This window comes from Vulpes vulpes, chromosome X, assembly GCF_048418805.1.
Source record: "Vulpes vulpes isolate BD-2025 chromosome X, VulVul3, whole genome shotgun sequence".
Lineage (NCBI taxonomy): Eukaryota > Metazoa > Chordata > Mammalia > Carnivora > Canidae > Vulpes > Vulpes vulpes.
Window position 1 is genome coordinate 17,738,872 of NC_132796.1, and position 15,817 is coordinate 17,754,688.

General features: G+C 42.0%; 1 protein-coding gene across 2 annotated transcripts in view; it reads left to right on the forward strand.

Annotated features, from left to right (window-relative positions):
* Positions 1-15,817, forward strand: part of SMS (spermine synthase) — a 55,225-nt gene that overhangs the window by 24,945 nt on the left and 14,463 nt on the right. For both annotated transcript variants that reach the window (XM_072744474.1, XM_072744475.1), the window contains exons 3-7: positions 3,643-3,733; positions 4,266-4,330; positions 8,513-8,688; positions 9,692-9,846; positions 11,196-11,285. In XM_072744474.1, coding sequence (XP_072600575.1) covers positions 3,643-3,733; positions 4,266-4,330; positions 8,513-8,688; positions 9,692-9,846; positions 11,196-11,285 — 577 coding nt within the window. The remainder of the gene's footprint in view (positions 1-3,642; positions 3,734-4,265; positions 4,331-8,512; positions 8,689-9,691; positions 9,847-11,195; positions 11,286-15,817) is intronic.

Here is a 15,817-nt window from a genome sequence, read left to right on the forward strand (position 1 = left end):
TCCCCCCTGCCGAGGTGATTCTGCTGTGTGGCCAGGTCCCAGAACCCCTGGGCAGCAGAAGCAGTGTGAACTGGCAAGCCACAATTCAGAAGTGGTCACAACAGATTCCTGGGCCCCACTCCAAGAGTTTCTGATGCAGCAGCTCTGGGGCAGCAATGTAAATAGCATTTTCAGCAAGCTCCCAGGGGGTGCTGATGCTGCTGGTCGGTGGACCTCACCATGATGAGTTACTAGCAATTAATGCGGACTGTAGTCAAGTGCAGAATGAGAATGTCTACCGGGAGGTTGACAGGAAGCTGAGGGGATCCAAGATATCCAGTTTCAAGTTTTTTTTTTCTTAAGACCTTTATAGACTATCTAGACTTTAATCAATATGTAGATGAGAGCCAGTGTGTTCTGGGACTAGGAAAGGAAATCTAAATTGAGAACTGACCAATAATCGAAGACCCCAGAGTGTTGAGCTCTTTGCACTTTCCTAAGTCTAGGTTTGTATCCTGTCTAGACTGGTTTTCTGTGCAAAACTAGTAAGATGCTTCATAATTGGCACTGTTAATTTTCACATGTGAACTCCTGGGTATTTTCAATGGCTTTAATTCCATTTCCCCCAATGAGTACAATGTACTAGAATTCCACATGGTTTCTTTCATTAGTGTCCCACATTCTCTCCCTTGTTTTCTATTAAAAGGAAAAATAACCACCCCCCAGGATCTCACAGAGGCCCAGAAGGCAATGCTGGAAGATGAGGGGGAACTTTTACTTTTGAGCACCCCCTCTCCTTATTCTCTTTATAAGTCAACGTGCCCCACCCTGTGTGTGGGGGTAATTGGTTTTCTCTTTCTTAATGCCTCTTGGAGTCTTCCTGGCTCCTCTCTCCCCAACCCAGATTCGTATTTCTAACTATGTAGCAAATCTCCACATCTGGGTTAAGCAGATACCTCAGATATATCTAAAATGATTCCCTCCTCAAGCATGACTCCAAATCACCACCACCACCAAACCCTCCTACCTTCCCTCCTCCATGCTCCAGCCCATAGCACCTTTCCTGGAAGTAGAGGTTTGCAGCTGTCCTTTATCCTTCCAGCTCTGCAGGCTTGCATTCAGCCCCTCTCTGTCCTGGCCTCTTTTCTCCACCATGCCTGCCACGATCTCTTGCTGTCCTGGATGTGGTCCATCCTTTGGGAACCACAGCAAATCGAACCATGTCACCTTGTCACCGTGGCAGGCTCTCTGAAGCCTTGATTCTCTTAGAATCTCCTAATTAAACTGCCTTTGTAGCCCGGCCCTGCCCACCTCTCTACCTCACTTTTTGAATCTTCTACTGATGACACCATTTCCAGTTGTCTGGGGGGCCTAGCATTCTTCCTGGAACAGAATTTTGGATGACAAGAGCTGTTTAGAAGTTGCTTCTGAAAGCAGAAAATGAAAATTGACATGCTTAGTTTAAAAACTTATTTTCAACCTTGGTCTCCCTCTTTTCTCACTTGGTCAGCTGGGACCCATCCCCATGGTACCTGTCCTGAAACCTCACTTCTCTACCCCTGCCTGGGCGACCAGGCACCAGCTCAGGTGGACCAGGGGAACTGCACCCTGCTTCTGGCCTGACTTCTGGTTAATGGCCACTTTGTGATGCTGAGGCCCTGGTCCTCAGCCACCTTTTTTTCCTTTTCTCCAGCCCACCCGCCCTGCAACTTTTCCTGTCTCTTTTTTTCTGGTTTTACTCTCTTGAAGTTGGTACTTGATCTTAAATTCCAGCATCGGTTGTGTTCTTGGAGGTCTCTGACAGAGGACACCACTAGAACCATCCAAGTGGTTAAGGTTAATGTTTTTCTACCCTTCCCTCTCCCCAGCTCCTCTCCTTTGTGCTGATGGTGGTGGAGGGGGAAGGGATGATAGGCACATTCAGGTATAAATGATTTGTGGTCTCCTGGGCCTGAACTTGATTGGGGGGGCCCACTTAAAGGCTGAAGGTGAAATTAACTACTAGTGTTTACTTTTTAATCCAAGCACACAGCCTGTACTCTGAATAGAATTCTTGTCATTTAGTATTTTTCAAATATTTAACTATGACTTCTACCAAGAAATAGTTTTTTTAAAGGGTATTTATTTATTCATGAGAGGCAAACACATAGGTAGAGGGAGAAGCAGGCTCCCTATGGGGGGCCTGATGGGTGGGGAGCTCAATCCCTGGATCCAAGGATCGCACCCTGAGCCAAAGGCAGATGCTCAGGTGGGGGTGAATGGGTGACGGGCACTGAGGGGGACACTTGACGGGATGAGCACTGGGTGTTATTCTGTATGTTGGTAAATTGAACACCAATAAAAAATCAATTTATTAAAAAAAAACAAAAAAAACCAAAGGCAGATGCTCAACCGCTGAGCCACTCAGGTGTTCCCCAAGAAGTAATTTTATATTATAAGCCCGTGCATACTTGTCTGTGTCTCTACAGTACATATACACATTTATGATCGAAACAATACTTTCTCCAGATAATTGACTTTTATTGCATGTGATACACTCTGATATTTTAAGAAAAATGTGCTGACCCACTAAATTAAGGGTCAGAAAGCTTGTTCGGTAAGGAGCCATGAAGAGTCTCTGTCGCATTCTCTGTATTTTAAACAACTCTTTAAAAATGTAAAAACCAGGACGCCTGGGTGGCTCAGCCGTTGAGCATCTGCCTTCGGCTCAGGGTGTGATCCTGGAGTCCCAGGATCGAGTCCCACATTAGGCTCCCTGCGTGGAGCCTGCTTCTCCCTCTGTGCTTCGCTCTCTAAAATAAATAAATAAATAAAATAAATAAAAAAAATCTTAAAAAAAAGTAAAAACCATTCTTAGTCTGCAGGCTTTACAAAAAAAAGTCTTGCAGGCTGGATCTGGTTTGCAGTCCCCAAGCTAAATCAGTTTAACCACCACCTGCTTGCAGTCAGAAAACCACGGCTCTAGTTTGAACTCTCTGAAGGTTAATTGGGAGTACCTAGTTTGCACTCCTTACCCTCTCTTCACTTTAAGGCCGTGGTTACTAAACCTGGCTGGATCATGTGCCAGGGAATATTCTTTTTTTTAAATTTATTTATGATAGAGAGAGGGAGAGGGAGAGAGAGGCAGAGACACAGGCAGAGGGAGAAGCAGGCCCCATGCACCGGGAGCCCGATGTGGGATTCGATCCCGGGTCTCCAGGATCGCGCCCTGGGCCAAAGGCAGGCGCTAAACCGCTGCGCCACCCAGGGATCCCACCAGGGAATAGTCTTAAAACTGAGGTTCACAGGGACACCTGGCTGGCTCATTCGGTAGGGTATGTGACTCTTGATTTCAGGGTTGTGACTTGGAGTGGAGTTTACTTAAAAAAAATTTATATATATATTAAAAAATCAGGTTTACAGAACTTGCTGCTAAATCACTTTCTGGGCCCGAGAACCTGTTATGTATGAAAACATTAGCATCAGGTGACTGTATAAATCTTCCCTAAATGATTGGTGGCTTCCTCACCCCTAAGAGGTTCTCCTAAGAAAGCAAAAGGGTTAACTTTGTAACTTAGGGACAAAAAGAACAATGGTCTTTCCTTTTAATTGGGTGGATTGGTGTCTTTTCTTTTGAACGCCATGATACAGTTCCTAACCTTAAAATTATGCTTTCCTTTGTAGCTTTGCCAATTTGAGAATTTACCCACATGGATTGGTGTTGTTGGATCTTCAGAGTTATGATGGTGATTCGCAAGGCCAAGAAGTTGACAGTGTTGGTTTTCACTTTTATTTATCTAATTTTTATTTATTTACTTGTAATTATAAGTATTTGAGGGTCATCAAGTCTCATATTTTTAATGATAAAATGATTTTGCTTAATTGCTGATCTCCCAGCTAACTTTAAACTTTCCTCCCAACAGATAAGTGATTTTAGAAGAAAAACAGTGGTTCCTCAATTGTTAGGAACCTGGCTTGTCATCATTCCCTCGACTGCTTGAATACTGAGTAATTTTACTTTCCATTGGATGGAATGTAAACCTTTAAGCAGGATGTGATATCTGCATTATCCTTAGGTTCTCTCCTGTCCCCATTATCTTGCTGGTGACTTACACTAAGGCTAGGTCAGCGCCATGTGGGCTAGTTGGTGTGGGTGTGGAACTGAGCCAGGCTTGGAGGCTGCTGTAGGAATGCAGGAGGACGGGAGTATCGCACAGCTCTGTCACAGTGGCTTTAGCCTTCTGGAAATTGAGCTGTTCCACTCCGCTTATTCTATAAGCCCTTGACTTCTTTTCTTTTAATTGTAGCTTTTGAACAAAGTAGAAGAAAGAATGAAAGAATTGAGTCAGGACAGCACTGGGCGGGTGAAGCGGTAAGTCCACTCCTGAATGTCCTTTCATATTTATTTCACTGGTAAAATAATTGTAATGGTGGCGTTTTCCCGGAGTAGCGTCCGCTTCCAGCAACATGGTAGACTGACTGAGCTAATGGGTGCCTCACACTCAAACAAGACCAAAATGTATGAACACACACTATGAGCCATCACTGAGGGAAGCAACCAGAATACAGATTTACGTCATTGACACTTTCTAGAAGATAGAATTTGTTTTGGCAAGACCTAGGATGTGAAGGACTTAATAGCTCAGCATGCATAGTTTCATCAGCCCATAGGAAAGCTCCAGGACTGATGTAAGAGAACTAGAAGGTTGGTTAATCTCTGGTAGGGTAGAAAGCAGCAAACTGCTGGTAAACGAACCTAACAGTGTACAACTTACCTGCTTTGTTGGAATCTGTCGGAGCACCTAGATTTGTTTACCCCACCTAACTTCAGTATGCATTTCCTCAGCTCTAAAATTTCCCTCTTCCCTGTCCTTAAAAACATGTCTACACCCACACACTTTTCTGGACTTGTCATCTTTCCGTGCTTGCAGTTTTTCATCTATGCACCAACTTGAATTCCCGCTGTGTTCTGAAATATGTTAACTCGATGATAGATAAAATGCCTCTGATTTTTCTTGGTCTTGCTTTTTATTGGGGCTACTTCTAGGAGTAAGTAAATAGATGGAAAGCATTTATAGGTTTCAGGATTCGTGAGAAGTCTTTTTTTTTTTAAGATTTTATTTATTTATTCATGAGAGACACAGAGAGTGAGAGAGGCAGAGACATAGGCAGAGGGAGAAGCAGGCTCCACGTAGGGAGCCTGATGTGGGACTCAATCCAGGACCCCAGGATCACACCCTGGGCGGAAGACAGGCGCTAAACTGCTGAGCCACCCAGGGATCCCGAAGTCTTTGTTTTTGCAATAGGAGTTTTATAAGTGAGAGTGCAGTTAAGCTTCAGATTTTCAGTTCAAAATACAGACCTTTCTTTTGCAATGTCCCTGTTCTTACATCTTTTCATAAAATTAGGGTAGAGGGAGTCAAGAAGTTATTGGGAATACTCGATGGCAGGCTTTTTGTTATTGGCCTCAAAAGGACAAGGATGGCACCATTTTTCTGTCTGAAGAATGACCTGTTTAGAAATTTTATCATTAACAGTAACTTATAACATTATCTGAAATTAGTATTCCCCTGTGGCTGGTGAGTTAAATCTGAATTTTCAGTATTAGAAAGTTTATTTTTGTATTCTATTTTTCAAAAGAAAGAAACCAGGAAAATAAGCTTACATCCATTAAGTTTTGTTGAGGTTTGGGGGTGAGGGAGATGTCACAGTTGACGCAGTGTATGTGAGACCCAGGATGTATTCTGACTTTCTCTCTCTGAGTCATTTTTGATTTTTAGCAGTGAACGTTGAAGCCAGAGTTGTGCAGGGCTCCAGAGTATCTCCTATAGCCCATGACAAGGAGATGCACCTCATGCGAGGAGGAGTACTTCATCAAGATCGATGGCTTCCTCAACCCGTTAGAGATCCTTGTTTCTTGGCCAGTCTTTAAAAACCACTGTGCTGTGAGCTGCCTGGGTGGCTCAGTCACTGCGGTGTGCGACTCTTGATCTCAGGGTCCTGAATTTGAGCCCCATGTTTGGTGTAGAGGTTACTTAAAAATGAAATCTTAAAAAAAAAGAAATAAAATTATAAACCATTGTGTTGCAATTAAAGAATGAGATCTTCTGTGGTGACACAGTTGAGAATGGATATTTATTTTCATTGAGTTTGTGCATAGTTAGTAATTGTGTCTAGCTGGCTGGGTGTCAACTGGAGGATGGGTTTCCTCCCATGAAAACCCATGACCTTTTATTTTAAAGATATATTTATTTTATTTATTCATGAGATAGAGAGAGAGAGAGAGGCAGAGACATAGTCAGTGGGAGAAGCAGGCTCCATGCAGGGAGCCCAATGGGAAACTCGATCCCGGGTCTCCAGGATCATACCCTGGGCCGAAGGCAGGTGCTAAACCACTGAGCCACCCAGGCATCCCAAAACCCATGACTTGATACTTGTCACCTTCATCTAATGTCACAGGTGGTTTACTCTCCCACCTCCCTCCACCCGCCAACCATCAGCCAGGGGCAGAAGAGGCCTCTCCCAAGTTCTGTTTGCTGCTGATGGTGGAGGAGGAGGTTGGTATTGCCTGTTTGGGGCTCTACGTTTTACAAGACAAACCTCTGGTCTGTGAACATTCCAGCAGCTGTATTTGTTCACTTGAAAAGTGGCTAAATCAGGAGTTGTTAGGATTGAATGAGAGTTCATGGAAATTTGCTTTGTAAATCTCAGTGTCCTTTTTTCTTCTTAATAGATTATTTATTGAGAGAGAGTGTGCTTGCAAGTGCAAGTATTGGGAGGGACAGTGGCAGAGGGAGAGAGAATCTCCAGCAGACTCCACACCCAGTGAGAGTCGGGGCTCTATCCCATGACCCTGAGATCATGTCCTGAGCTGAAATCAAGAGTCAGACACTCAACCGACTGAGCCACCCAGGCGCCCCGATCTTAGTGTTCTTTATAGTTAATAGTGTTAGCTCAGAGGAAGCTTCAGTAGGGCAGGTTCAGACTGTATTCCTGGAAACAGGTGAGTGGGAGGGCAGACTCCTCACTACAGCAAGTCCGAGGTAGCAGATCTCAGCATACAGTTGTTTTACTGTTGAACACCACCGTGTTTGAGAACACGTGACTTGGATGCAGTTGTGTTCTGTATGCAGCGAGTTCTCATTTTGTGTTCCTGTTAGATTTGCCAACCCCCTTTTCTGGGTCTGGTTTTCATTGTCATTTAGTGTCCTCTGCTGGTAGTTTCTAATACATTCATGTCTGAAATACTGAGCATTTACAAAAGAAGGGAGTAGGAAAATCATCACTTTGCAGTCCTTCTAGTAATAATTGATTCCGGCAAGAATCGTCTAGATGCCAAAGCCACTACTGGAGGTTTATTGGGAGATCAGACCCTTCATTCGGCAGCCTGCTTAGTAATTTCAAAGGGAGAAAATGTACCTTTGCAAATTGAGGGATCTGATGCCATCCACTTTAACCGAGTGGTCACATTTAGTTAGCATCTCTAATAATAGGACATGCACACATCTTCTGGCCCTGATGGTGATGCTTGTGTAAATATATGCCAACCTGACTTTAATGAAGAGATCTTCAGGCAAATCCATCTTAGGGATTTTCTGCGGAATACCTGGTCTGGACTTCCTGAGATGTATTGAAACACATAGGGCGATAAAACTATACTAGATGAAATGAGGGTTAGAAAGGAAAACAAAATACAGCATATGATCCTTCATTCAAAAGCAGAACAGCTATAAATGACATGATTGGGACAGTTGTAGGGGTATTTGAATATGGATTCTATACCAGATGATGGTATTACATCCATGTGCGCTTGCACGAATGTGGTAGTGGCAGTGTGGCTGTATAGGCAGTCTTAAGAGATTCCTGCTGGGGTCCTTGAGTGGCTTGGTTGGTTGGGCTTCTGCCTTCAGCTTGGGTTGGGTCATGGTCCCGTGATCCTGGGGTCGAGCCCCGTGTTGGGCTCCCTGCTCAGTGGGGAGTCTGCTTCTCCCTCTGCCCTTCCCCGTGCTCATGCTTGTGCACGCACGCTCTCTCTGAAATACATAAAATCTTTTTTTTTTTTTTTAAAGATTTTAAAGAGCTTGAAAGCTCAAGCTTCAGATTTGTACACTATTCAGGAATTGGCCTGAAGTCATGTGACCTGCTTTGGTACACTCCTTCCCGGTTTGCTTTTTTTTTTTCTTACTTTTTTTTTTTTTTTTTATTTTAAGTAGTACACCCAACCCGGGGCTTGAACTCTCAACCCTGAGATCAAGGGATGAATGGTCTTGACGACTAACCCAGCCAGGCACCCCTCCAGATTCACTTTTTTTAAAAAAGATTTTATTTATTAATTTGAGAGAGAGCACAAGCAGTGGGAGTGGGGTGGGGAAGAAGCAGGCCTCCCCATGGAGCAGAGAGCCCAACACGGGGCTTGATCCCAGGACCTGAGATCATGACCTGAGCCAAAGGCAGACGTTTAACCAACTGAGCTGCCTCCAGGTTCACTTTCAAGGCAGCATTACCATTAGCAGTGTTCCTCTGTAAGGCTCATTCTTGTTTTCCCTTTTTCCAGATTACCACCCATAGTTCGAGGAGGGGCCATCGACAGATACTGGCCCACTGCTGATGGTCGCCTGGTTGAGTATGACATAGATGAAGTGGTGTATGATGAAGATTCACCTTATCAGAACATTAAAATTCTACACTCGAAGCAGTTTGGAAACATTCTCATCCTTAGTGGGGATGTTAGTAAGTATTCCATCCCTACCCCAAACACATGGCAAAGTGACCGTGTTTTTTAGATTGTGGTGCTTTCCTGACAAATACCACCATTATGGATTTGTCCTAGTTTGTCCTTGGCAGTGCTGTTTTTTTGAAAGGAATATTTATGTCCTATTAACCTGTGGATTGTCTGGGCTTTCATGTTTTCTTTCGTTTATTGATTTTTAAAACATTTTATTTTATTTATTTGAAAGATAGAGAATGCGTGAGCAAGGGGAGGGGCAGAGGGACAGAGGAAGCAGACACTGCTCGGGGCAGAGCTGGACCTGAACCTGGGGCTCTAACCTACGACCCGGAGATCATGACCTGAGCTAGCCGAATATGTAATCAACTAAGCCACCCAGACACCCCAGGCTTTGATGTTTTATAGCAGAACCATGAAAACTTTGTCTTGATAACTCCTTTTTCTTAGTATTCTTAGTGTTGAGTATTTAGATTATACGTATATAAAGAAAATATGATTGCTTATTTTTTTAATCTTTTTGTTACAGAAAATTTCAAACCTAAGTAGACAAAATAGTATGATGAACCCATGTGTCCTTGCTATTGAGTGCTAACAATTAGCAACTCCTGACCAGTTTTGTTTCCCCTAAACCCTGGTTTACTTTCTCCCTCTCTTATTATTTGGAACAACTCTTAGATGTCATATTTCATGTAATAAAAGATGTAATTGTTTTTAATTAGCATATCAGAACATTCTTAAGACTGAATTTTTTTCCCCCACTGACCAAGGTATCTGTATGTAATATATTGTATTGGGTGTCAGATGAGTAGGGTTGATGAAAAGTCCACAATCAAAAAAGAAAAAAAAAAAGTACCTCTTCTGCACATGGTTACAGTTTTTGAAGATTGAAAATGAAAAAAAAAAATTGCCTTTTAGACTAGATTCCAGCACTTTCTAGTGTGATGAGTCCAGTTACAGTGTGGGTTTGGGTAGAATAACCATTTTGTACCTGTTTTTCCTCCCTAGATCTGGCGGAGAGTGATTTGGCATATACCCAGGCCATCATGGGCAGTGGAAAAGAAGATTACAGTGGCAAAGATGTACTGATTCTCGGGGGTGGAGATGGGGGCATATTATGTGAAATAGTCAAACTGAAACCAAAGATGGTCACTATGGTAGAGATATCCTTTGTTTGGAGATCAAGTTCAATTGGGTTCTTACATTTTCTTCCTCCTTCTTTGTCTTAAGACTCCAGTTAACTGTTATGAGGCAAATGCGTTATAAATACTGCCTTGAACAAACATTTCCATTTAGTAGCAATAGCCTTTTTAAAAATTAAAAAATTTTTTTAATGGAGTTCAATTTGCCAACATTTAACATAACACCCAGTGCTCATCCCACCAAGTGCCTTCCTCAGTGCCCGTCACCCAGTCACCCCAACCACCCCAACCCCCTGCCCACCTCCCCTTCCACTACCCCTTGTTCATTTCCCAGAGTTAGGTGTCTCTCGTGTTTTGTCACCCTCACCGATATTTTCACTCATTTTCTCTCCTTTCCCTTTATTCCCTTTCACTAATTTTTATATTCCCCAAATGAATGAGACCATATAATGTTTGTTCTTCTCCTATTGACTTATTTCACTCAGCATGATATCCTCCAGTTCCATCCACGTCGAAGCCAGTGGTGGGTATTTGTTGTTTCTAATGGCTGAGGAATATTCCATTGTATACATAGACCACTTCTTTATCCATTCATCTTTCGATGGACACTGAGGCTCCTTCCACAGTTTGGCTAACCAATAGCCTTTTTATGTGGCTACAAACAAAGCAGCAGAGATGATGTAGTTGAGAAAAAGAGAAAGCAACCTTGGTATTGTGTCTACTGCTTAGCACTTTCTGAAAGGTCTTCATGAGAAGAGAAAATTTAGTTCTTTTTGAGTGACCTTGGTATAAAAATGAAATCATGGTCTCATTCTTCTTTTTTTTTTTTTTGTAGTAAATCTGATATCCACATTAGTGTTGTAAACTTTGTCTTACCTTTATTTTTTTTAAGATTTCATTTTACTTTATTAAGATTTTATTTATTGGGGATCCCTGGGTGGCTCAGTGGTTTAGCACCTGCCTTTGGCCTGGGGCATGATCCTGGAGTCCCAGGATCGAGTCCCACATCGGGCTCCCTGCATGGAGCCTGCTTCTCCCTCTGCCTGTGTCTCTGCCTCTCTCTGTGTGTCTTTCATGAATAAATAAATAAAATCTTTTAAAAATTTATTTACTTATTTATTTATTAGAGTGTGCACACAGGGAGGGGCATAGGGAGAGGCAGAGAGAGAATCTCAGGCAGACTGCATGGAGAGCCGAATACAGGGGATGCTCTCACAACCCTGAGATCATGACCTGAGTTGAAATCAAGAGTTGGACACTTAACCGACTAAGCCACCCCGGTGCCCTTACTTTTTCTTTAAAATATTATTATTTCAGAATTCTTTAGTAGATCCAAATTCAGGATAAATTTCTCCTTGACTTGTTTGAACATCGACCAAATGGTGATTGATGGATGTAAGAAATACATGCGGAAAACATGTGGTGACGTCTTAGACAATCTTAAAGGAGACTGCTATCAGGTAATTATGTTTTCTGGATAACATTTTTAAGTCAACTAATAATATGTTATTGACTTGAATTACACCTTCCTAAACAGCTTTAAGTATAATTGGTTAAGAAGGTAAATCCTCTTCCAGGGAAGGAAATTTTTTCTCTCTTATGTTAGAAGGTGGGAGAGTACCCCCCATACTAAGAAGGTACTTTGTGACCCTAAATCAAAGTAGGCCATTCCATAGGTTTACACAGAGTTTTATTCAGGGACACTGACTGACAGGATTGGGCAGAGAATGATCCATGGCAGCTGTGTAGTTATTCTCTGCAAAGTACAGACTATAGCCCACAGATTTTATGGAGCGAAAGGACAGGAAGAAAGGGCATGGAACCAATAAAAAAAATACAAAAAAAAGAAAGGGCATGGTAGTGAGATCATACAGTTCCCATGTACCTCAGAGGGTAGGCATGCACCTAATTGACCTTTAATCAAGCTAACCTTTAATTAGATTTTATGGCACCACCTGTGCATCAGGAAGGGGAAAGGCTGTTATCTCTAAGAGATTCATGGGAAGCCAAAACCCATCCCAGCCTTCCTTGGCAGGCATTTCTGAGGTATGGATATTAATCTCCAAGGTGCTGGAACATGTAGTTCCAAGATAAGAGGGGCAGCGATGGACTTCGTATTATCAGCACCCTTAACCTTCTGCTCTTCTGGTTCTTTGCTGAGACTCCTATAATAAAAGAGTAACAAAAGCAGAAGTTGATTGACATATATACGTTGTGTATACTTGGGAGAGACCCAGAGCTGAGTAACTCAGAGGTAGCTTTAGAATTTAGGTTTAAATATCATCTTAATAGGGAAAGGGGTCATAGGTGCCTTGGGGAGTGAGTGACTTGTAGGAAAGATAATGGGCCCTTGCAAGACTGGATGGGGTAGGTACAATATTTGTGACTAAGTTTGTCTGGATGGTGATATCCATCTCCTGTCCCGTGATAAATAAAGGTCAACCTTCCCTTGTAGAATCCCCTAGAGAGGGGATCTCCCCCAATTCAGTTTTATTTCGGAGGATCTATGTTTAGGCAGATGAAAGGGAGAGTCCAGAGAAATCTGCTTTTTGCATTTGTTGTTTTTCAAGTGCCCACAGCTCAAGATAATCAGTATACCAAAGTGCCATATTTTGAGGTGGCATATTCTGCTGCACTTTAGACTCTCTGTGTGAGTTCTGTGAATGTCTAAACAGTTGCTTCTTGCTGAGCAAATTAGTTTCTCTCCTAAATTGTACTGTACTTGCAAGTTGATCAATTACTAGTTTGTAGGATATGTTTTGTATTTTGAGCATGCATGTGTTCAGTGCTCATACCTATACTACTTATTAGAGCAATATAACATACATTTTATTTGAACAGGATCTTAAATGTGTGTCTCAAAAAAAAGGTATCTGTCTCCAGATTTTTTTTTAAATTTTTTTAAAAAAATTTATTCATGAGAGACACAGAGAGAGAGAGAGAGAGAGAGAGAGAGAGAGAGAGAGAGGCAGGGACACAGGCAGAGGGAGAAGCAGGCTCCATGCAGGGAGCCTGATGTGGGGACTTGATCCCGGGACTCCAGGATCACGCCCTGGGCTGAAGGCAGGCGCCAAACTGCTGAGCCACCCAGGGATCCCCTGTCTTCAGATTTATAAACCGTTTAGACGAGTGCCTTAATTTATTGATCTGTATATTGCTTAACCCTACCCCATCTTGCCTAATGTATTGCATCCAAATTTGATCTCGTGGTGCATACAAGTTAATTTTTTAAGCAGAGAGAATTCTTTCTATATTGAAATGTAGGTGTGATTGTTTTATGGGCAAAAGGGGAAGGAGGATACACACACACACACACACATATGTGTGTGTATATATTTCACATGTACTGTTGGAGAGTTTTAAGAAGGGACAGAGGGTTAAGTTAATCAGAGCATGACAGATTTGTTTAACATGGAGCTAAAAGTTACCATTGTTGTCAAATAATGTTTGCATTGTTAGCCAGACTCTCTGCTTAAGGTGTTTTAACCTGTCATCCTCAAACCTGTACCAAGTGGCTATTATTTCTATGTTATAGCTAAAGAAGATGAAACTTAACAGAGTTTAAAAGACATTTATTCAAGGTTGTAGGGTAACTTTAGAAGAGTAATTCAGTCAGATTCCTGTCTCCCTGGCTCCTTCTGTTAACTCCCTTGTATGAATTCAGAAAAACAATTTAAGCATAAATAGAACCACAAACCCAAACCTGCAGTAAGGTGGAGTTGTAGGTTGTTATAATTAGAGGCTGAATGTATGTGGGATGATTTACTAATGGCTTTAGAAGACAACTCTTGACTTGCAAGTCTGTCTGAAAGCAGAGCACCAAAGGCAGGTGGTGACTTTGACAATTGGACATTTCAGGGAATGGAAAAGTAGTATTTTATTTGAAGTGGTTCTGCTTTTGAGGAAGTTGGATGCCTGAATGCACCTGCCTGTCTTCTTGCTGGATTAGAACAACCATTAAGGGAAGCCTGGAAAATTCTTCTGAGGTTGAGGGTTTTCTGAGTCCTCTCAAGGGGTTGGGGGTTGCTAGTCTGGGGATAACAACAGGCAAGCCCCTTAGCCATTAAAATACTACCATTAAAAATACACCAGCTCTTTGTAAATGTTTATTTTTATTTTTTTAAATTTAATTATTCATGAGAGACACAGAGACATAGGCAGAGGGAGAAGCAGGCTCCGCGTGGGGAGCCCGATGTGGGGACTTGATCCCAGGACCCCACCTGAGCCAAAGGCTCAACTGCTGAGCCACCCAGGTGCCCCTTTGCAAATGTTTATTACTTGGAAAACACATAATTACTCCATTAGTCATCTTTTATTTTTATTTTTTAATTAAAATTTTTTTTAAAGATTTATTTTTTATTTATTCATAAGGGACACACACACAGAGAGAGAGAGAGAGAGAGAGAGGCAGAGACGTAAGCAGCGAGAGAAGCAGGCTCCGTGCAGGAAGCCCAATGTGGGGCTCGATCCTTGGACTCCAGGATTATGGGACTCGATCCTTGGACTCCAGGATCACACCCTGGGCGTGAAGGCAGACGCTCAACTAACTGCTGACCACACAGCCGTCCCCTGTTAATCATTTTTAGAAAATAGAAAATGTTCCAAAGCGCTCCCCATTCCTTTTATAATGGTGGAGTAACCTTCATGCTAAAATCCTTAAGGTAGTACAAAAAGGAAACCTAAAGATTGGTTTTGAGGAGTGTATAAGATTTTCAAGTAAAAGAGTAAATTAAATCTAGCGGTTCAGGGATCCCTGGGTGGCGCAGCGGTTTGGCGCCTGCCGTTGGCCCAGGGCGCGGTCCTGGAGACCCGGGATCGAATCCCACATCGGGCTCCCGGAGCATGGAGCCTGCTTCTCCCTCTGCCTGTGTCTCTGCCTCTCTCTCTCTCTCTGTGTGACTATCATAAATTAAAAAAAAAATTAAAAACTACTAATTGTTAAAAAAAAAATCTAGCGGTTCATTTAAAATAACTCCATTAGGCCCAAGAAAGATTTAGTTCAGAAACATAAAAATGGGAATCTTAAGAAACCTGTCAACATGATTCATTATTAAATGAATTATTTTAAAATATTAACAGATGACAAAGCATTTGGGGGATATTTAGCAGTCATTCTTAATAAAGTCTTTTATCTTAATAAAGTTAAAACTGCAATAGAAGGGAGACTACCCAAACATAACAAACTATCAAATTTAATGTTAATGTAAAATGGTGAGATACAGAAGGCATTTCCAGTAAAACTGGAAGTAAAGTGAAGATGCTTATTGTTACCTTTATTCAACATTGTTTTTTTAAGATTTTATTTAGTTTTTCATGAGAGACACTGAGAGGGAGAGGCAGAGACACAGGCAGAGGGAGAAGCAGGCTCCATGCAGGGAGCCCGATGTGGGACTTGATCCCAGAACTCCGGGATCACGTCCTGAGCCGAAGGCAGACCCTCAACTGCTGAGCCACCCAGGCGTCCATCAACATTGTTTTTGAGGTATTAGCTAATGCAGTAAGGTAGGAGAATGAAAACAGTATAAATATAGAAAGAATCATTATTTGCAGATGATATGAGTGCTTTGAAAATCTAGGAAACTCATCTAGAAAATTAGTTGAGTTAATGAGAATTTGGTAAAGTGATTGGGCAATCCAAAAAAATTTTTTAAGCTATGTTAAATGCAAAAAAGTCTGAATAGAAATTAGAGGTAGAGAGTGGGCTGGAGAGCCTATTCAGAATAATCAATTTTTTTTAAATTTGTAATTTTAATTCTAGAGTAGTTAATGAGTATTATATTAGTTTCAGATGTATAATATAGTGATTCAACGATTCTCTGCATTGCTCAGTGCTCATCACAGTAAGTGTACTCCTAATCCCCATCACCTATTTCCCCCATCCCCCTGCCCACCTTCCCTCTGTAACCATCTGATCAATATAATTAAGAGTGGTTTTTTGTTTGTCTCTTCTTTTGTTTGCTCATTTGTTTCTTAAATTCCACATATGAGTGAA